The sequence below is a fragment of the Acomys minous genome (genome assembly GCF_964271855.1).
Source record: "Acomys minous genome assembly, chromosome: 10".
NCBI classification, from domain to species: domain Eukaryota; kingdom Metazoa; phylum Chordata; class Mammalia; order Rodentia; family Muridae; genus Acomys; species Acomys minous.
Genome location: NC_140491.1, coordinates 4,568,342 through 4,590,064, shown reverse-complemented (window position 1 = coordinate 4,590,064; position 21,723 = coordinate 4,568,342). Strand labels below are relative to the sequence as shown.

Genomic DNA, 21,723 nt, shown 5'->3' with positions numbered 1-21,723 from the left:
AGAAAACAACAACAACAAAAAAAGCTATACATGCTTAGCTTTGGCCCTCCACGGAGAGGCCTACAGACACAGTCAGGGGGCTGCTTCAAACCACGCTGGGAGAAATCACACACCCTCCCTTCCTCTGCGCGCATCGCAGGAATCCAAACATTTGCTGCAAAGAGGAATGTGAGCAGTTCAGAGACGTGCTTCCACGCCGCCGCCTCCTCCTCCTCCTCCTCCTAACTGTGCTGTTTCTCTAGTGGCTGCTTTATTAAATGCTCTTTGATAGCAGAGTGCAGTCAACACAAGAAGGGACGAAGGTGGCCGTGTGTGCTGAGGCGAACGGCCCTGCAAGTGTGTTTTTAACAACTGGAAGCACATCAGCTTTAAAGAACGATTTCCCATTTTGTTCTCTTCCTCACTATATAAGCTTTAGTTAGTCGCCTGTAAATCATGTTAGTTTTGTTTTGCCAGCTTTTTTGAAAGCCAGAAATGGAATTATCTGTATCATATACACATGCATAAAAAGAGATCTTCCTCATTGTAGAAATGAGTTACATAGACGTTTAGGCAAAAGTTGAAGGAAAATATTTAGAAATGTTGACATTTGTACTAATCTCCCTCACATAGTTTTTGAAGCTTAGGGATGCTAACCGGGACTTACCAGACATTTTTTTTTTTTTTTTTTTTTTTTTTTTGTCACTGGGAGTTAGCTGTATCAGAAAGAAGAAAACAAATTTATGGAAAACTCTAGTGGCAGTGCACTTAGCTTGTAAACCTTGTTTCTGCCACATACAAAGGAGAAAGAGTCATGTCCGGCACACCACTTTTCCTACCCTTCTCTTTACTGCTTGACCACTACAGACTCCCAGGCCCTGAGCACTAAAGCGGGTGACTGCTTTGGGGAAGCTGAGAGTGAGTGTGAGCGCTGACTGCCCTGATGTCGGCAGAGTGCTATGGGCAGGGTGTCTGGCAGGCTCTGGTGCTGGAAGCTGAGACAAGAACAGAAGGCTAGAGGACAGCCGGCCGGCCGAGAAGCGTTCTGGCTGCTGCTTCCCTGACTGTGTTTTCCAGGTTTCAGGCTGGTCTTCCAATACTTGACTATCACAACTCCAGTATCTAAAGAAGCCTGCGAGCTCTGGGCTTTATCCTCCGTAGCTCGGCGACTGACATACCTAGCACGGTGTTCTTTTTCTTTCTTTTTCATGTGTGGGGTTTTTGTTTGTTGGTTTATTTTGGTTTTTTGTTCTGTGTTGTTTTACACAGAGCCTTTCCTGGGAAAGCAGCACACCCACCAGGAAAGGCATAGGTCTTGGAGTATGACTTCCACTTGATTCTGAGTCTGCTACTTGCTAGCTCAGTCACCGTAGACAAGGTCATCACACTTATAATGGGAGGACAATACGTGACTCCCTGGCACACAGGGAGGGTTTAGCCACTTGTCAGCAAAGTGATAGGCGCTTACGAATCACTCAACAGATGCTGGCCCCTCCCACCCCTGTACTCTCCCAGATCCCGGGGATTTTATTAGAAAAAGTACTTTGTAAGGATGGCTTTTTGATGCCTTGGTTTGTGCTTAAGCTTGGCTTGGTGGAGAGAACTACGGATACACAGGGGCTTTAATTTCTGATGCCCCTATTCCCCCTCACTGCTAAGGAAACAAGTACGTTTTCATTGCTGCCTTCTTTCTTTTACTGTGTGCTCTCTGCTTTCCTTCTCATGCAGCGGGGTCCCCACCCGGAACCTAAACGCCATCTGCAGTTGGGTGCTTCACAACTTAGGGGTGATGGTGAGCTGGATAGCTCTGCCCTGTTCTACCCTTAGCAAACAATTTATCATTTCAAAAGTGATGGCAGTTTTAGGTCACCCATCTTTATGGAGACCAAGGTTTAATAACTACCGGATCCCATTATAAAATACGTGGGTAACACGTTAACATAAACAAGTGTACTAACGTTTAGGGCTCTTTCTTTCTTTATTGTTTTGTTGTTGGATAGCTTTACTCAGTGTGACAGGAGAGAGAGAGAAGGAACAAGACACAGCCTTACTAAAACTACATCCAGTACAATTCTTAGGGAGAAGTTTCTCTCAGTCTTATAGGCTCTTCATTTACATACCAAGATATGCAAATTCCAAGTTTGTTTAATGCAATCACGCAGTAACTATCACTTAAACATTGTTGCTTCGTTTCTAACTCATCACAACGTCCCAACTTAGGGATTCCCTGGAGGTGAATGAAAAGGGTTTAAATATAGTATTTCTTTTAGAAACACTGAAATATGTTACTGTTGGTAAAAGCTCGTACAGTTAAAGACTGTGCTATCTTAAAGGAATTTTGGTCACCTTTGAAGGGTGGTAAAGTGGCAGTTATTGGTTTAGTGAGCTCTTTAGTTTTTATCAACTTGACATAAACGCAGACATACCCAAGATGAGGGAAATCTCAACTGAGAGACTGCTTCCATTAGACTGGCCTGTGGGCAAGGCTGTGGGGCGTTTTCTTGATTGCTAACTAACAGTGCAGCCTACTGCGGCCTGTGGGCCTGAGCTGTAGGCCTTGACTGTGAGCAAGCCAGAGAAGCACTCCTCCATGACTTCAGCTTTAGCATCTGCCTTCAGTTCCTGCCCTGGCTGCCCCAGACGAGGGACAGAAGCCTGTGAGCTGAAATAAACCCTCTCCTCTCAAGTTGCTTTTGGTGAGTGTTTTTTTTTTTTTTTTTTTAACATCACATCGATGAAAAGCAAACCAGGACAGCTGGCAAACTGTTTTGTTTGGCTCAGTGAAACAAATGCCCCACGAAGTAAGCAAGCATTTTGTCGTGAAAGGGTTAATGTACAGTTGTGTTGCTGGGAGAACGGACCAAACCCTAGGTGGCCTAACCTCTGCCTTGAATGAGGTAGTAGTTATTTCAACCGTTTCACTCTAGTGATGAGTACACTGATGTAAAGCTTTCTCATGAAAAAAAAAAGTTTTAGACTTTACTGAAAAAAAAATCAGTGTGCGCATGTGCGCATGTGTGGGGTGTTGTACTTTTGGTTAACATCATTCACTAGTGCAGTTGTATACATGTCACACGGACATGTGGCAGGACTGATGGCGTGTCAGTTTTGATCATCTTCCTCCTTTACTTTTTGAGGCAGGATCAGCCAGTGAGCCGGAAGTTCACCAATTGGCAGGTATCTGGCCCAACGGGCGAGCTTTGGGGGAGCTGCCAGTGTCCGGTCTTCGCAGTGCTGTTTACATGCATGCTCTGCCACGCCCTGCTTTTTATGTGTGTTCTGAGGTCTGAACTCAGACCACCGTGAAGGTTTCACAGCAGGCAGGCAGGCGCTGTCCTGGCGTGCCGTCTTCTAGCCACAGGTCAGCTTTTCTACATGCTCCCTCAGTTCCCACGGAGTATAGTATGTCCTGCCATATTGACATAAAGCCCCGAGCAAAAACTGGAGCATATAATTTCATTTATTAGTTCTAGGACAACGCCTAAATTGCTTTCCACTAGGAAACAATCCTGAGGGGCTGGGAGCAAACCTCAGCATGGTCCTCCACGAGCAGCAAATCATCTGCCACCCATTGCCGCCCTAGGGGACGGACGGTGGCAATGGACAAGCTGTGGAAGCCTGACCAGACCTGAGGACCCTGAGCTCAGGTCTGTTAGGAGCAGCTCAGCTAGCTAATGCCCACAGCGGAATATGGAGCTGTGAGTCTGTTTACCTGCACGTAATAGACACACCACACACTGTTTGATATCCAAGAGTTGCTCCGCCCCCCGCAAGGCCCGGGCCTCCCCATAGTCACGTAACACACTCACTATTTGGGTGTGTGTCTAGGCAAGCACCAGTGTGAAGGGCTCAGACTGTCAGGTGTCCTGCTGTGTCACTGTCCACCTCATCCCTCATCCCTTACAGACAGGGCCTCTCACTAAACATAGAAGTAGGCTGACTTTAGTAAGGCCCCAACCACCCTCCAGCTTCCACCATCCAAAGCGCAGGGCTCGCAGGCGTGGATGAGCACACGCAGCCTTTTACACAGTGCTGCAGGCTCGAACCCAAGTCCTAAAGCTTGCGCGGCCATGCACTTCCCCACTGAGCTGCCTTCTGGGCCTGGCCTCTGGTTTCGGCTGTTATGGTTGTTTGATAAATGTTAAGATGCTACGTGCACACGTTTAGCTTAGGGGGGACCCGCTCTCCTGGCCTGCTGCTGTCTTCTCCTGAAATCCTTTTCAGCTTTATCCCTCTTTGAGCTGCTTGTTGGCAGGAACACCGTGCCGTCCTTGGTCACCAGCAAATCGCAAGAGTGCAGGGACGTGCTGGGCCAGGGCTTGGTTTGGTTGTAGTTTAGCCCATTTACCTAGCTCATCCCCGAGGAAAGCTGAGTAGATATTTTTCAAAGCAATATCTGGGGAAGGGAATATCTGGAGTATTTTTTTTAAAAACAGAAATCAGTGGTTATATGGGGGTATACTTCTTTTCTTTCTGGTTTAGATTCACCTGTTGATTTTTATAACTTTATTTTGTGTGGATTGTGTTGTGTGTGTGTGTGTGTGTGTGTGTGTGTGTGTGTGTGTGTGTGTGTATGTGCACAGCACCCGTGCTTGCTGTCTTTGGAGGCCGGAAGAGGGTGCGAGAGCCCCTGGAACTAGATTTCCTGGATGGTCGGGAGCTGCCATGTGGGTGCTGGGAACCCAAACCAGCTCGTTTGCAAGAGTAAGAAGTCTCTTTGCCCCTACGCTCTTCCTAGGCCCCCATTGCTCTTCCCAGGCCCCGTCGGCTTGCTCTTTAGTTGATGGGAAGGGCTACACATCTGTGAGTTCAGAGGATGACTAGGACGGGGACAGCGTCACTTTGGTCCTGGCTGACCATGAATTGTCAGTAACCGGTAACCGGCAAGGGAGGGGCGGATGCAGGCTTTGCCAAGATACATGCAAATTGGTGACATGCATTTGAAGGACAGAAACAGTGTCACCAGTGGCCTTTCCTTAGTAATTTCTATTGCTCGGCTTTGCTTGGTTTTGTGAATTAGAATGCTGCTCTGCCCTTTGTACCAGAGAGAGAGAGAGAGAGAGAGAGAGGGAGGGAGGGAGGGAGGGAGGGAGGGAGGGAGGGAGGGAGGGAGAGAGAGAGAGAGAGAGAGAGAGAGAGAGAGAGAGAGAGAGAGAGAGAACGGAAGATAGAGGAAGCGCGGGCCCTAGAAAAGGTGCTTTAGTGTGATGGATGCTGGGATGCAGGGTCAGGATCTGGAGCAGGACATCTTCGGTCAGCTGGCCTAGGCTCAAGGCTGACAATGTTAGGGACGCAGTCCCTCCCAGCCCCAGGGTTCTTATCTGGAGAGGACCTGTCTGCGCTGGACTGCTGCCCGGGTTCAGTGAGCCCCTGTATACAGACTACAAGCCGAGTACTCGGATGCCAGCGGGAACTCAAGATATGTTGGGGCCACTATGCTCAATACAGAGCCACACATCAGTGTTTGAAGGGCTGCCCCCACCTAATGAGAAGTAGTAAGAGCTGGAGGCTCCGAGGGCTCTGTGGAGTCTGAAACACCAACCGAGAACCATGCATGGACCACACCTAGGTCCTCTACATAGATGTAGCTGATGGGCAGCTCAGGGTTCCTGTGGGTCCACTAGTAAGGGGAGCGCAGCTGTCGTTGACATGGCCTCTGTTGCCTGCTTTCTCCCTGACTGCCTTGCCTGGCCACAGCGGATAAGGACAAACCCAGGACTGGTGTGACTTGATGAGCTGGGGCGGGGAATGCGGGGGTGGGGGGACCGTGAGGGGTGGGGGCATGGGGGGCATGGGTGGGGGGGGTGGGCCCATCTTTTCTGAGGAATAGCAGTGGGAGGGAGGGGGCTGAGACCAGGATGTAAATTGGAAAAAAAAAAAAAAAGAATTGGGAGGCCAGGGCCTCAGTTTCAGCCATCTATTCCACTTTGTAAAACTGAATAAAAACGCAGAAGCAAGACTGGGGTGACATGTTGCAGGATAGAAATATTTCCTATGGATTTTAGACAAAAAATTTTGGTTTGGTTAGTAGGATGAAAGAAAGAAAAAAGTGAATCCCCCAGGGCTATCTTTATACTTATGTTTTCACTGTAGATTGCTTTTAATTGATTTTCTTTTAACAACGTTTTGTATATTTAGTGGATTTATTTGCCTTCTAGCCTTGTGTTTTTGGAGGATGTAGTGGTAAGGGAAAAAGCCTGGAAGGTGGAATTCACATTTTAGAGGCCCTGTGGCTAGGCTGCTTCCTAAGAGCACACTGAGCAAAAAACGCAAACAGGGAAATTCGTCAATAAGTCAAACCATGATTTTGATTACATCCCGTTAGAACTTATTAATATTGTTTCAAAATAAGAAATTTTCTCTAAAAATTTTTATACAATAAAAAAAATATACAATTTTTATACAAGACACTATGGTGCATATTTTACAATATAGCGTCCAATTCCTCATTTTGCCGTTAGAGACAAGGTCTTTCTATGTAACTGAGGTGGCCTCAGATTTCTCCTCCAGCCTCAGGTCCCTAGCGCTGTGACTAAAGGACTGTGGCATTCTGTCTCCATTATTTCACTGAATCCTTACAGCTGCTTTAAAATAGCCACGTGAGTCCCATTTTATTAATGAAAACAAAAACAAAAACAAAAACAAAAAAACCCCCCGAGGCACAGTTACATTGTGTCGTCTAAGACAACACACTATTTAGCAGTGACAGATCTGGTCTGAGTCCAAAAGCTGTTGATAATCCCACCAGTGCCAAGTGAGATGGTAAAATGTAAGTTTTATAGCTCATTTCCCATCCACTAGTAAGAGCAAAATGTAGAATTCTCTTTTGAAAGCACAAATCCAATTTTCTTTGTACCTTTTCCCGAGCACGACTGCACCCGGGTCTTGAGATTTCGCCTCCAGCTCCTGAACTTCATCCACGAGTGTTTTAAAGGCCGTCCTCTTGATGCTGCGGGAGGAAAGGGTTTGCATGGGACTCCTCCTGCGAGGGCTACAGACGCGGACATGTGGGCACGCACAGCCGTAACCAGAGACAAGCAGAGCTTGCACAAATCTAAAAAGCTAGGGCATTTCTATTTATTGTGTAGGGATAATAATCTTAACAAAACAATTGAGATTTATAATGAGAAACTAGTTACTAAGTAAATACATCATTAACTTTAATAACTATATTGTAGGATAACACATCATTTAAAAACATGACTATTAAGAAAAACTGTAAAGTTTTTGTTGGCTTTATATTTTATATATGTTTAGAACCAGGGAAGCAAGGGATTTCTTCTCATAGCCTAAAAAAAAACATGTTTGGGGGTTTAAAAAGAAAAATCTTCCTTTCTATTTTGATGTCTTGCATATGATCTCTAAAGAACATATATTTTCTGATGTGATTTTCTCTAGTCTTTTTTTAATTCTTGGATCACACCTTTCTTCTTTAAAAATAATAAATGTCACTGGTTCCTATTTTGTGAATTTCAGATGTTTAAGAACTACAGAAGCCCACGGGGTGACACGCACGTCTGCTTTCGTGTATTTAGCCCAACGCCACATACTCACACTTTGTACAGCACATCCAGGAGTAAGGACGCCACGGGGATGGAGAGCAAGCCCACCCAGAAGACTCCGGAGCTGAACAGCATGGCGGCCTGTGGACAGCAGCACAAACAGCTGACACCTCTGCAGAGCGGCAGACACAGCACTCACACTCAGCCTCCTCACGCAACTTAACTGAGATAGCCTAGGTACCGCTCTACGAGGGGGAAGACAATATCCTGAACCCAAACCGCGTCCTGCTTTTACGCACCCTTTTCTTCTCAAGGAGCTGATAGAGAAGTTTCAAACAGGCATCAAAATCTTTTTACATATAAACATATGGATTTTAAAACAATTATTGTTCTCAGTGACATGGAGTGTAAATTTTGGCCTTTTGTAATGAGGGCATCATTATCAGTCTTTCTGAGGAAATAAAATTTACTTTGGATTTAAATGAAATCAAAAGGCATAAAATAATTTACATTGAGAAACAAAATTTAACAATTATGGCACATGACGATAAACTTTATACTTATCACATTTCAGGTCATTACAAATCATCCAGATGCATTATGACTATGATGCAATCAAACTAAGCTATCCATGAAAGTAACACCTTGATTATTTTGGGCAACTGGGTAGACATAATTTTAATTTTGGTTCTATGATTCACGTAAATTTTTATCAGTGTACATCTATTATTGTTAAAGTCAAACCAAACATCTAGTATGTGAAACTCAAATAAAGTTAACTTTAATTATTCCATTGTATTAAATCTTAAATTATGTATCAGAGCCTGTTAGACTATAAACAAAAATAGTTCTATGACTTAAAAAAAGTATTAAGTTCTATTAGTTGTTTGTCACTAAAATAACATGCCATTGTTGTTGAGTTAGAAGTACACAGAGTTTAAAAAGAACCGTTTTTGTACAGTAAAATATATATTTTGGTTTCAATTCTTCGAGTTGATTTGTTTTTCAAGGGCAAGGCTGCAGTACCTATTGAGTCCCTAGATCCACTGTTATAATTACGATACAAAGTTGTCAGCTAACACCTGCTCACTTATATCCTGCTACAAATCACACAAGAAGGGTTGATTTGTTGTTGTTATTGTTGTTTGAAACTTGAACTCAACAGAAAAGGGATCTGGCATTTAATTCTAGGTCCAGTCATTATTACAATCCTAGCCAATCAACCCTCGTCATATAGGAAGATAATTAATTTTAAACTATGACTTGAACTCCTTATTCCGACTCTGGAAGAAGTACCAGGAACTACTCCCAGTTTCTCCTACATAAACACGGGCTATTGATATAGACTGCCACTCAAGGGTGCGAAGTGTTTGTTTGTTTGTTTTGACAATATGAGGCTGAACATCTTTGCACATTTAAAATAAAAACATGCCATCGTTTAAAAAAAAAACAGAAAATAAAATCGGCCAGATGAGTTCTGAAGAGCAGCGTCCGTATTCTAGACACCAACAAGTTAAAAGAAAAATATCCCCATAAAAGTCACTTTATTTAATAAGCAAAACATGATCTGGGACATGTTTGCTGACACCCTCAATAGTGAAAACCAACAGTAACTATGTAATAGGAAATGCCTATCAACTCACGGGCCTTTGTTTCCATTCAAGGACGCTTTCTAGTAAGGTAACAGCTATTTAAAAAACAACAACAACAACAAAAAACTAAACAAAACAAAAACCCTGGCATATCTTTTTCTTTCTGTGGAAAAGGGTAAAACGAGACGCTAAGTCATATAACTGAAAACGTGTTTCCCTGGCTTACTTTTAATGTATTTTAATGTTGAGGGCAAGAGAAAAAAAAAAGACTTCTTCTTGCCTTTGGCCACCGTGTATTAACCTCCAGTTAAACGTCTCTGCTGACAAGAAAACCTTGGATCCCTCAGGCTGCTAATTCTGGTCATTGTCATGCTAATAAGGAAGGGGGCGACTACAGCCCACTATTCAGCAACTAGCCTTTGGCTTTACAAATGAGCAACATGAATTGAAAGAGGGAAAAAAAAACTTTTTCTGAGTCATATCTGAAAGCCTGTCAGATTTTTTTTTCTTTTGCAGCGTTAATCCAAACCTAAAAGATTTAAAGCCGGCGCTCCCATTTAAGACAGAGTCTCTTTGTATTTTTTTTTTTTTTTGGATGAAGAGAAGGAAAAAAAAATGCAATCCCACAGAGGTATTTCCTTCCTTTTCTGTACAAGAAAGCTCCCCTCCCTCTGTGGAAGCCAGTTGGTCTCTAACTTTTCACTTCTCCCCACTCGCAGACAGGTCAGCTGGGAAAAGGCAAGCCGTGTGCGGACAATGGTGCTTAACGGGAGAGGCTGTTAGGGGTTGGTCTGGGGCTCCTCCTGAGAGCACTTTGCAAATGGTCCTGAACGTGGGAGATTGGGGGGCAGTGCCAAGTGTCCCTTATCCTCTTCCAGGTCTTGTGAAACCAAGTGGGATCTGCCACAAAAGCGGGTCCCAGAGGGGCTTGCGAAGGCGTTCTGTGCACATAGCCTCCCCCCCCTCGCCCCCCTCCCCGAGGTTGGTACATCGCAGGCCTGCCTGTGGGGAACAAGTAACTGCTTGTCTCCACGGAGGCCACAGGCTCCAGGTGGGACCCCCAGGGCTTCAGAATTAACCGAGGATCACCCTAATGGAAAATACAATCCAGGCAGTGGAAACCGCTCACGTTTTCACATCAGCTTGCAGAAGAAGATTTGAGAAAACATCAGCTTCTTGTGCAGCTAGCCCAGTGGCGAGGCAGGGGCAGTTAAAGGCTTGTTCTCTGACCAGCTGTGGGCACTCGGCATTTCCACACTAGACAGATGTTCCTCTATACAATGAGCTTGCCCAAGCTCAGCCTTAGAGACGGGAGAACTCAAGTTTGCTGCCTGCCCGCAAACCTTTGGCTGCACAGTTCTTGTCTGGCTCTGACTTTGCCACTAGAAAGGTTGGGAAGGTGTGCCTACTGTCCCAAAACACACAGATGGCTCTCAGGAGAAAAGCATGTTTGAGAGGCCCATATCCCAGCCGCAGCAGGTCTGGTGCTACCCAACCTTTGAATTGATCTACCAGTGCCCATGGCAGGCACCAAATTCCACGTAGCTTCCTTCCTCCTATTTCTTTGTTCTTTTGTCTCATCGAGGCCCCCACCCTTTTTAAAAGAGAAAATAATTTGAGCGGGACCCCTGGGACCAAATCTGCCTACTTGTAGGTTTCTAGAACCCTCTGGATCCTTCAGGCGGTAAACTTTAAACCCCTACCCAGATCTAGCCAATGGTCAGAACAGTCTCCATACTTGAGTGGAGAGTGGGATATTACTTTCTCACATACTCTGGTGCCTCACATTTGACCATGTCCCCTGGAGGGGGAGACCTGGTGGAAACTCAGAGGAAGGACAGCAGGTTACCGAGAAGAGACTTGATACCCTATGAGCATATACAGGGGGAGGTAATCCCCCTCAGGAACAGTCATAGGGGAGGGGAATAAGGGGAAAATGGGAGGGAGGGAAGAAAAAAATGTTAATAAAAAGAATAATCTCTCAAAAAAAAAAGAGAGAGAGAGAGAAAATAATATAAGTCCAAAGGAGCTACAAGTTAATGTTAGCGACAATTTAAGAACTTCCAAGAACTAGGCCTAGGGACTATTCCTCAGCGGACAGACCACTCATGTGCTGTGTGGGAGGACTAGGTTCAAACTATAGCTCCAACAAAAACAAAACGACAAAACCCAAGAAGTGATATTGTCTAGATAAGGCATTATATGAGGGCTGCTGTATTTAAAAATAGTGAGGGAGAAATCACAATCTCCAGAAAGAATAGTTTCACAGAAATGCAGAATTTCCACGTGCTCAGGGGAAGTGAGGGAAACGTTAGATTATGCTGGAGGTTAAGTCTCAAATGCATGCATTCTGTGCTAATATCTGATCGTAAAGAGAGAGCCCTACATCTCCCTGTGAGTGGACAGAGAGGCAAGACCAGGCTTTGTGTTCTTAAAAGCTGTAGCAACCAGCAATGACAGCCGTTCTCTGCAGTTGCGCGCGCGCGCGCACACACACACACACACAGTAAATTAAATCAAATTAGACAAAATGCACCATCACAGTTGTGAGGTGTAGAGAGCTGTGGCACAAGTGACACTTGTAATAATTCATATATTCCCCCTGGAATGTATTGTCCTTCAGGAAGAGGATGGTGACAGAAACACTCACTCGTGTTAGCTCACTAATTCAGTAATTCAGTTTCTGTATTATGTGTCAAATTCCACCCATCTTCTTTGTATGGATTATCATCTCATGAATACGTCTTATGATCACCAGTTCCACAAGGCCCCAGGGACCCGGTGTGGCAAAGTGACCACAGTCTCTCAGAGACAAGTGCCTGGCAGCTTTAGCAAGGCATGGAAACGAGAGAGTAAAGAGCCCACTGAGCAATTTGTCCTTAGCGGTGTGTACCGGGCCAACCTTAGAAAGCTTTCCCAAGGTTATGGAATCCGGGTATTTGCTGCTGCCAGCAACAGTTGACAACCTGCAGCTGGTTGAGTAGATGCATGTCCCTGTGAGGGGGCTGCTCTTTAACATCCCTGTAGTGAGGTCTTCAGTAGAGAAAAGGGTTAAACGGGACTGTTGTACCTTTAGGGGCATCTAGCCAAGCTGGTCTCTGTCATTCCTAGGTAGGATCCTGGCTGCTTTCCTCCCTTGGCAGTTTGTGTAGCACCTTCTGGCTGAGGAAAGCTAGCTCGCAGGGAGGAAGAGGAGGCTATCAGGTCTCATCCAGCTTGGGCCCTCCTGTGTCCAAAGTGCACGAATTCCTCAGCAATAAGGACTTACCTTCAGTGTCTGGGAGGACACCAAAGGGCAACATCGGTACACTCGGAGGGGATAGTACTGCAAGGGGCAAAGTCAAACCCTCAGCCCTCATCTCCCTCTTTTTAAGTTGTATGATGTGAGCGAACTTTCCCTCTCCTTGCCTCCCCATGCGTCTGCTAAACTCCTCAGGAAGCACCAGTCTCATGAAATAATCATTAAAACCACAACAACCCACCTCTCCCCCACCTGCCCCCCCCCCCCCCCCGGCTCCTCTACAGCTATTGCAGCAGCAGCCTTTAAATTGCAGGTATTTCCTAGGTCTGTTCATAGGGAACCTCTCGGTTCTTCTATGTGGCTTCTCCCTTTTCTGTCCACAGTAGCAGCTGCATATTTCTTTGGAAGAAGTGTTCTATGTGTGGCCATATTCCAATTTCAATCCATCCCACCCAGGGTTTTTTTCCTGCTGGAGATTCCTTTCTCAGCCACTCAACCTCAGTGGCTGGAATGATCTGGGCCATCGAACCTAAGAAAAGAAACTATACTTTGCTACCTTGGAAGCATTAATAACCTTAACATCCATGTGTGTGTGTGTGTGTGTGTATATATATATATATATATATATATATATATATATATATATTTATAGTATTAACATCAATTCTGTATACACAGAATGCTAATGTGTCCTTTTTTAGTGTGTCTGCCTCAGATGCTGGGAACATAGTAGGCCCCACAGTCAGCAGCCATTGGACACCCAAGAGCTCTGCTTTGAACTTGCAGACCCTCTAAGGTACCTTTGTGGTTACAGCCTGCAGAATACCACGGTGGTTCGCGAGCCTCGGAGGATGGCACTGAGTGGAGGGTCTGCCACTCAGCACTTTAATCAAAAAGGAATGCCAAGCTCTCACAAACTTCCACTTAGAGATGTGAAATTCACCGAGACTCGGCTGACTCATGGAGTCTGGCTGAGACTTCCCTTCGGAGAAAAATCTAAAGGTAGAAAAAAATATGCCCGCTCTATCATCTGGCACCTACCGCCACGAACCGTCTTCCGAACGCTCTCAAACCTGCGATTATATTACAGGATACATAAAACAGGTTTTCCATGACTTAGGAACTACTAACATTTATTTCTCACTTCCTCTGATCCAAATCTGTTTTCTGTGGCTTCTGGTACTCTCTGGAATACTGTGTAACCCACTGGCAGAGCTACCTGCTGTGGTTTGAAGAAGTGATGCTAATGACATTCTAGTAGCTTCTGTGGTGGTCTGGTTCATCCCTAGCTGCCTTTTGAGCTTCACCAGATCTTCTGCCTTAACAGCACACTGTGAGAGGTTCTTTCCCTTGGGATCTCATTTCTCTCCCTGTCCTGGGGAGCCTCTGGACAATGAAGGTGACAGTGGAACAGAGCTACGATGCCTTCTACAACAACAGCAGGGCCAGGCACTGCCTCCGCTGCTCACACTGTCAGCAGCTTGCATGGGGTCCTCTGTCCATTTACTCCATGCATACTGGAGCATACCTGTTTGTGAGCTTTGGATCTACTGATGGCCAGTGTAGGACCTGGCCCACAGGCACTCCATAAATCCTGCCGGAGCTGAGCTGAATTGGGCTCTTGTGTAAGGTGAATTATTACTTTCTCCATAAAAATAGACAGGGCAGAACATCCAGAAAATAAGGAGAAGGATGTTTTGGATAAACCCCAATATGTTTGCAATTATTTCCAGCAGGTCTTGATGACTCAGAGGGGGCAAAAAAACCAAAAGAAAACAAAACAAAAGAAAACAAAACAAAAAACCAGCTCTTTGCTGCTAGGGTAACCAGAAGCAAACAAAGAGACATACAGACAAAAAGGACAAACAGACAAAGGTCTTAGAAAATATGCGAAGTAGACAATAACACACAGCACTTCCACTCCTCTTCTGTGGACAATCTGGAGGTGGTGGAAAGGCTGGAAAAGGGTTAAGGTTCCCAGGGCGGAAGCTGGAGTGCTGCGCAGGAAGGTCTCACACCTCCACTGTCTCACAGAACAGGCAATGTGAAAATAAGCCAGTGAGGAAGACGTTCAGAGGAGAATGGAGGTGCAAGCTGGGACCAGATCAGTCGGGAGTTAGTGTTATCCAAACAGCGAAGCCATGCACACCGAAAGTGCCACAAAGGAGCACAAAAGTGCCACGTAAGAGCACAAAGTGCCACGAAAGAGCCCAAAGTGCCACAAAAGAGCACAAAGTGCCACGTAAGAGTGGTCTTCCTGCATGGAATAGAGAACCCTGAGAACTGTGTGCCTCTGAGATGCCACTTTCTAGGGCTGCAGCTCCCAGAATAGTAAAAAATAATTAGGAACACAATTGTTTTTTTTAAAAATTTTTCCTTATTGTGCTATTTTAAAACATAGAAACAACATAAAACAAGGACAGAGTTAGTAACGAAAATAATTTTATTATGAGAAACACAGATTGAACACTGTTAGTGGGTAAGCTGTGTAAGAAAGGGGACCTTACCTCAATGCTCAATATTCTTACTTTCTAAACAGAAAGGCCACAGACCAGACCTGCCTGCTCTTCCTTCATCCCGAGATGTTCTTTTTCGTAAGACAGGCACCTAAATTCCAGCCTAACTGTCCCAGCTCCAAAAATACCCTGAGCATCTGGTCTACCCTGTCCTGCTACTCTGTCCCATGACCTTCTGCTCTGTAAAATGACGGTCACTAACTCATCACTCCGAGACATAACTGATGCACTAAGCCCCACCCCTGACCCCTTTATGGAAGAAAAGGATGCAGAGAAAACTTCTCTACAGAGTACCTGAACTCTGCTGCACGCCGCACCTCTGCTCTTGCTCCGTTATCTGGTGGACCACATCTGGCTCACAGTTATGATGGAAAAGCAAGGAGACCACCTACGGGCGGTTCTGTTCTCTGCTTCTTTAAGACAGAGCCTGCGATGAGTTAGACACTTGCTCGGCATTTGAGGAAAAGATGCTGTAGTTATGAAAAGCAAGGCCACATCTCTTCACGGACCTAAGGCGAATGCTGACTTTAAAGCATGTGCGGAGGTCCTGAGTCGGGACCGTGTTTGCCGTGCTCACGTCTCTTCTGTATTCCTAGACATGTCTCTCTCTTTTGTTCTGTTTTGTTTTGTTTTTTGAGACAGGGTTTCTCTGTGTAGCCTTGGCTGTCCTGGACTTACTTTGTAGACCAGGCTGGCCTTGAACTCACAGCGATCCGCCTGCCTCTGCCTCCCAAATGCTGGGATCACAGGCTTACGCCACCGCACCCAGCAACACGCCTCTCTTAACAGGAAGGGCTTCCGAGTGGCAGCCCACCAGTTGTCTCACTTCCTGTCAGGGACAGGGGCGCTATGACCAGTGGCATGGTTTCCTGGATGTGACAGCTACTGGTCTCAGCTCACCGACAGACATCTGATGGAGTTTAGGTGAGTGGTTCCCTCCCGAGTACTTGGCTTAACATAGTAAATCTCAGATTAAAAACCCTGCCTCTCCCTAGGAGTCCTAGCCTTACACTCAGTAAGTTATTATATTGCTGTCTAGTAATTAAGAGCTGATAGGTGGATAAGGGCTATTTTAAGCAGGAAATTCCTCATATGAAGTGTGATTTATGATGTTGGGAATAGGCAACAGCAGAGTTTAGGAAAATCTTATCAGTGCTGCAGTTCATGTACGTCTTTCCTAGGGGGTGACACCTAAGGGCCCAACAAAAGTTTTTACTGTTTCTCAGACGGACTTTACAAACCTCAATCAAGAGATCTGAAATTCTGTAAAACACATGCTCTTTCCTTAACTTCAATTTCCTTCAGTAGTTTTATAGATCCCCGAGGCCAGGAAGAGCAGAAACAGATGGCGCTGGGGGTGGGGGCACTTTACAGTGTGTGTCTGCAAAGCCATAATAAATTTAAAAGTTTTTTTTTTTCCCCAGGCCAGCTTCTGGTATTAACCCCAATGTGAAATGACCCTTGATAGAGTTTGATATAGCTGCTTTTCTATTTCTTTTTTCTTTTTTTTTTTTAAAGTCTGGTTTACTATTCATTTTGACGGGGAAAATTTTTTTCTTCTGGAAATTCCAAAAAATACCCAGGGCCATTATCTAGACAAGGCTGGAAAGCAGGCTGGTCCATGTTTATACGGCACAGCGCTTTCCCCCAGGGCCTGCCTCAACCCATAAACTGTTGTACTGGTGTGAAAAAAATATAAGCCAGTTCTGAAAAAAAAAAGTCACCTTCTTAAATCACAACCATATTTGTGAGAGGAGAGGAAAACAGCAGCATATTTAAACTTGCAGCCAAGCTTGTCACACTGTTTTTTTTTTTTTCTTTATTTTTTAAAAACTTCCCCAGTTTCTTTGGGTCTGTAGATTATAGTATGGTTATCCTGTGCTATTGGCTAATATCCACTTATGGGTGAGTACATACCATGTGTGCCTTTTGGGGTCTGGGTTAACTCATTCAGGATGATCTTTTCTAAGGGGGGGAGGGGGAGGGGGTGGGACCTAGAGGAGAGGAGGGAGCGGGCTGTGATAGGGATATAAAATGAATAAATGAATAAATTTAATCAAATAAAAAACTTTCCTCCTGTTGTCTAACTTCACAGAACCCGCTTTTCCCACCAGTGTCATCACTCTTTTAAAAAAAAGGTATTTCAGTAGCGTGGGGCACCGAGCTATTCGTTAGTCACTATCATTTGGTCATCCTTGTGGGGAGGGACACAGAATGCGTGTGTTGGAGACACGGCGCAAAGCCACGAAGGAATGTTTTCACGTGGGAGCGCCCTTCCCACCAGCGCAGAACCACCAACCTGGAGGCAGCGAAGAGCTAGCTCTGCCCTGACTTGTGGGGACGGTCCTTCTGACAGGTCCACAGGAGAAGCAGCTGTGGGCGCCTGGATAATACAACGCTGTAGGCACCTGACTTGTGGGGACGGTCCTTCTGACAGGTCCACAGGAGAAGCAGCTGTGGGCGCCTGGATAAAACAACCCTGTAGGCACCTGACTTGTGGGGACGGTCCTTCTGACAGGTCCACAGGAGAAGCAGCTGTGGGCGCCTGGATAATACAACCCTGTAGGCACCTGACTTGTGGGGACGGTCCTTCTGACAGGTCCACAGGAGAAGCAGCTGTGGGCGCCTGGATAATACAACGCTGTAGGCACCTGACTTGTGGGGACGGTCCTTCTGACAGGTCCACAGGAGAAGCAGCTGTGGGCGCCTGGATAATACAACGCTGTAGGCACCTGACTTGTGGGGACGGTCCTTCTGACAGGTCCACAGGAGAAGAAGCTGTGGGCGCCTGGATAAAACAACCCTGTAGGCACCGACAACGGCAGCCAAGGCCAGCCGCCTGCAGACATCGCTGGCCACTGCACCCGGGACGCAGAAATAAATATAAAGGCTTTGGTCTATGGCACAGGCACTAAAGTGAAGGTTAAGGCCCGACAGCCAATGAGGCTGAGGGATGAGACTTCACGGAGCTGGGGGAAAGGGAGCGAAGATATTCAAATGGAACAGGTGACTGGGGATGCGGTGGTTATGGTAGCAGGAAGAGGCCAGGTTCCCAGTGCAGCTCCGATTCTTAGGACCCCAGCAGATGACTGGGACACTCTGACTGTGAGGTGTGTGCTAGGACCCATCTCAGAGCGCTGCTGTGGTTCCTCGCTAAGTGAACACCAATGAGGGTTTCTAAGTGTATGTGGGACATGGGGCCCTGCTACATCAGTGACAACCACACAGTGTCTGACCATATGACAAGGCATTTCCTGGCTTTTCTTAAAAAAAAAAATGAGATTATTAGCTATCACTAATAGCTAATTTGTTATTAAAATAGGTCAAAGGCTAGGATATGAAGATTGGACTTCATATGTGTGTGTGTGTAAATGTGTATGTTATTATGTACATGTGCCTAGGTGTGTATATCTGAGAGATAATTTGTGTGTGAGAGAAATAAGCTTAGGTGTTATTTCTTTGGCAGTGTCTACCTTGGCTTTTGAGACAGGATCTCTCTTTGGCCTGGAGCTCATCCAGTGTTGGGTTTATAAACATGGAATTACATCACACCACACCTGGCTTTTAAAAACCTAAGCAGACAAGCAAGCAGGCAAGTAAGCAAGCAAGCAAAAAAGCAACCAACCAACCAGAAACCCCTTGGGTTCGGGGACTGAACTTGGGTTCTTATGCTTGGCAGGCACTTTACTGGCTGTTGCTGCCGCTGTGGTGAAGGTGAAGGTTTCAGTAGAGGAGCCGAAGAGAGACGGGTGCTGGGGCCATGTGGTTAGAACTCCAGGCTCTTCCAATGGCTTTTTGTCTGACTGTGAGCAGAAGCCTCCAGGTTCCATGGGAGTTCTGGCTGGTGGTGCCCTACCTGCTGCACTTCTCTGTCTGTGGGCACCCACTTGTTTACCTATTGTCTTCCTCCTTCTGCTAGAGAAGCCAGCGGCATGAGAGCGTGGCTTCTGTCCTTCCTGAATCCAGTGCCTAGAACAGTGGCTGACACACAGAATCCCAGTAGCCATTTTCACACTCACTGATTGTGTGAGTCTTGGAGAGGTACGTGAGGGAAAGCTAGTGTTTAACAGCACTGGGGTGACTAGTGTTATGGCACTTCCCGGATCTTGGCTGCCTTTTGGAGTAGCTCCTGTCTTCAGCCACTGCCTCTTTAAGGTCACAGGGTGCCTCAGCCTTCAAAGCCTGCCTATGCCGTTTTCTGTTCTGTCACCTTAGAGGCTGCCTATATTAAACTTTTTGGCAACTGAAAACATACCTATGTATATAATTTAGTCTCGGAAGGAGGTGCTGTTGAGGAGGAAAGACTGAGACTGAAGGGCATGTAGACGCCTCTCTGAGCCAGATCCTGGTAACCCTGCTACTGGTGGTGACAGAAAGTTGTTACCCACTGTCAGGGGTCCTGTGAAACAGCCCTACATTCTAGGTTTGTCCTGGGTGGAGTTTCACTATGTGTCCTGTACAGCACGTGTCAAGCCAGCCAGTGTTGACTGCAGCTACCTACAACAACGTACTGCCGTATATATGCTGCAAGGGCTTTGTTATGAATAAATAAATAAATAAACAAAATATAAGATGATCAGGCAACTTTTACACTGGCACAAAATGAACATATGTGTGTGTGTTGTCTGTAGTCTCAATTAAAACATAGAATTTGTAAAATTTCCATGCACCTGAGAAATCACTTCCTTCTGAAATGATTTGAGTTTTACTGTACTTATCATGAAATGTTACAAACTGAGCACATGGGCTCTCATGACCCCACTGCTCAAGAAACAGACGGGCACCACCTATGTTTGACAACACGAATGGCATTTCTGGGAAACCCTTAGCTGGAGATAAGCTTCCTTTGAACACACATACACTCCTGTACACACGCACACACACACACATCAAACTATGTGACAGGCACGGAAGTGCAACATAATGTTAAAGAATCAATCTTTTCCTTGGATAAGTGCAACTGACATGTTTTGGACAAGCTAGCAAAGCCTACAGCTGAACTAATTCAGTCCCTATCTTCAATGAAGCTCTAGCTACGTGGACATTTTACCCAAAGTTGCAGTAGTCATACAGCAGGAAGAAGCAGAACTCCCACTAGCCGTCCCCACTGTCCAAGTGACGGAGTTACTGACACTCATCTCACTTTGAATTAAACAGAGCTCTACTGTGCATCTCAAGAGACGATATTAAGTTCTGTGTTCTGGGCAATACCAGGAATTCTACAGGCAGGCGCAGAATTATATTTGGTTGGCTAAAAGCCAACCATACTTTACACTTGTCCTAGAAGTAGGTGGTCAGAAACTCAGTACTTGTCATCAGACTCATGAGCCACAGTTGCTTAAGTGATCGGGGCGCAGAGGCGGGGTGTCTGAGAATCTTCTGTGGGATTCATTTTGAAGATAAAATAAACAAGACGGAATAAGGTGGATGAAGCTGACTTAATCAGCAGCGAAAGAGGTTCAGTTAGAACTGACCTCAGGGAAAACGGGTCCAGGCGGACATCACAACACAGGGACACAGCAGAACTGGGTTTCCCACACAGCAGCAGAGTATGGAGATGCACATTGTCACATGTGTGGAACATCTTTCTCTTCCGGAAAAGGGACTTGGAAACCAAGGCAAAGAGGAGGTGCACTCGCAGCTTTCTCTCTGCTCTCTTTAAAACACATGCTGCAGAAAATTTCTAGGCTTCACAGTGCACGTTTCAAATGATGCCTTCACTTTTTTTTTGTTTTTTGTTTTTTTTTGAGGGAAGAGCAGGCGCATCTGGTTTTCCTGTAATAGTACATAATATCTCTCTCTCTCTCTCTCTCTCTCTCTCTCTAATACATCTAACCACAATTTTTTTAAAAAAGTGTCTGTATTCTGTTAATTTATGAAAAGCAGGGTGCTGTCAGATCAAATTTCATGAAAATGATCTATAAACCAGACTGTCAAAAGTGAAGGGTACTCAGGCCAACTTACAGGCAGGGAATACTTGCAAACCACCGGGGAGGGTTCCTGCGAACACGGCGAAACAACAGCCCGCAACAGGGCTCACATTACCTTGATTTGCAAGTTACTGTGCGGTCACAGGAAATCCCGAAATGTTTTCCACATTTTCTTTTATACATTTTATGTCAAATTTCCTGCAATTGAAATCATAAACCTTCCTACTGCTGGACCCTCTTCTGAAGGATGGGGGGGGTCTTTTGACACTCCCCCATGAACACCTAATAACTCAGTTCCTCCCAGTGTAACAAGAAACTGAAAGACAGGACTGAAAACAGAGTAAGAGAAGGCCAGGATGCCATGTGCCTCAATTCCTTCAAAATGAAAAGTCAAACTGATGTCATTAAGACAACTTGAAAAGTGCATTTAATCTAGTGATGGCTGACTTCTTTTGGAATGAGAGACAACAGAAGGAATGACAGATTGTCCCGTAGAAGGAGCTGTACCGTTTCCTTAAGCCTCTTATCCTAGATGCATTTGTAGATTTATGGTCTAGTTTTTAAAGTGGCCTCTCCTATACGGGCATCTGTGACAAGATTCAAGTTCCCTACAGCCATATTTTATTGTTGCAGTTATGTTTATGAAAGGCTAAGTCAGATTTAAGTTAAATGTTGAAGTTTAAAATACTGGTTGGAGATTTATCTCTCCCGCCTGTGGCATTTGAGGGTGGCCAAGTGTTAGCTGAGTGGAGACCCACAACGTGGAAAGTCATGCTGGGCAGGACAAAGGCTAACGTATACCCATCTCTACGGTTCCGCTGGGTCGTGATTCCACAGCGCGCATGCGCATTACCTCTCCAGACATGTCAGGGGCCATGGGAACCGCGGGCCACAGGGATGAGTAGACGCCGAAGAACACCACCCACAGTGCGATGCTGCCCCAGATGGCAATGTGGCTAAACT

General features: G+C 45.5%; 1 protein-coding gene across 4 annotated transcripts in view; it reads right to left on the bottom strand.

Moving 5' to 3' along the window:
* Positions 1-21,723, bottom strand: part of ATP8A1 (ATPase phospholipid transporting 8A1) — a 225,650-nt gene that overhangs the window by 6,583 nt on the left and 197,344 nt on the right. For all 4 annotated transcript variants that reach the window (XM_084797285.1, XM_084797286.1, XM_084797287.1 and 1 more), the window contains 3 exons: positions 21,614-21,721; positions 7,534-7,622; positions 6,836-6,928 (listed from right to left, as the gene is read on the bottom strand). In XM_084797285.1, coding sequence (XP_084653411.1) covers positions 6,836-6,928; positions 7,534-7,622; positions 21,614-21,721 — 290 coding nt within the window. The remainder of the gene's footprint in view (positions 1-6,835; positions 6,929-7,533; positions 7,623-21,613; positions 21,722-21,723) is intronic.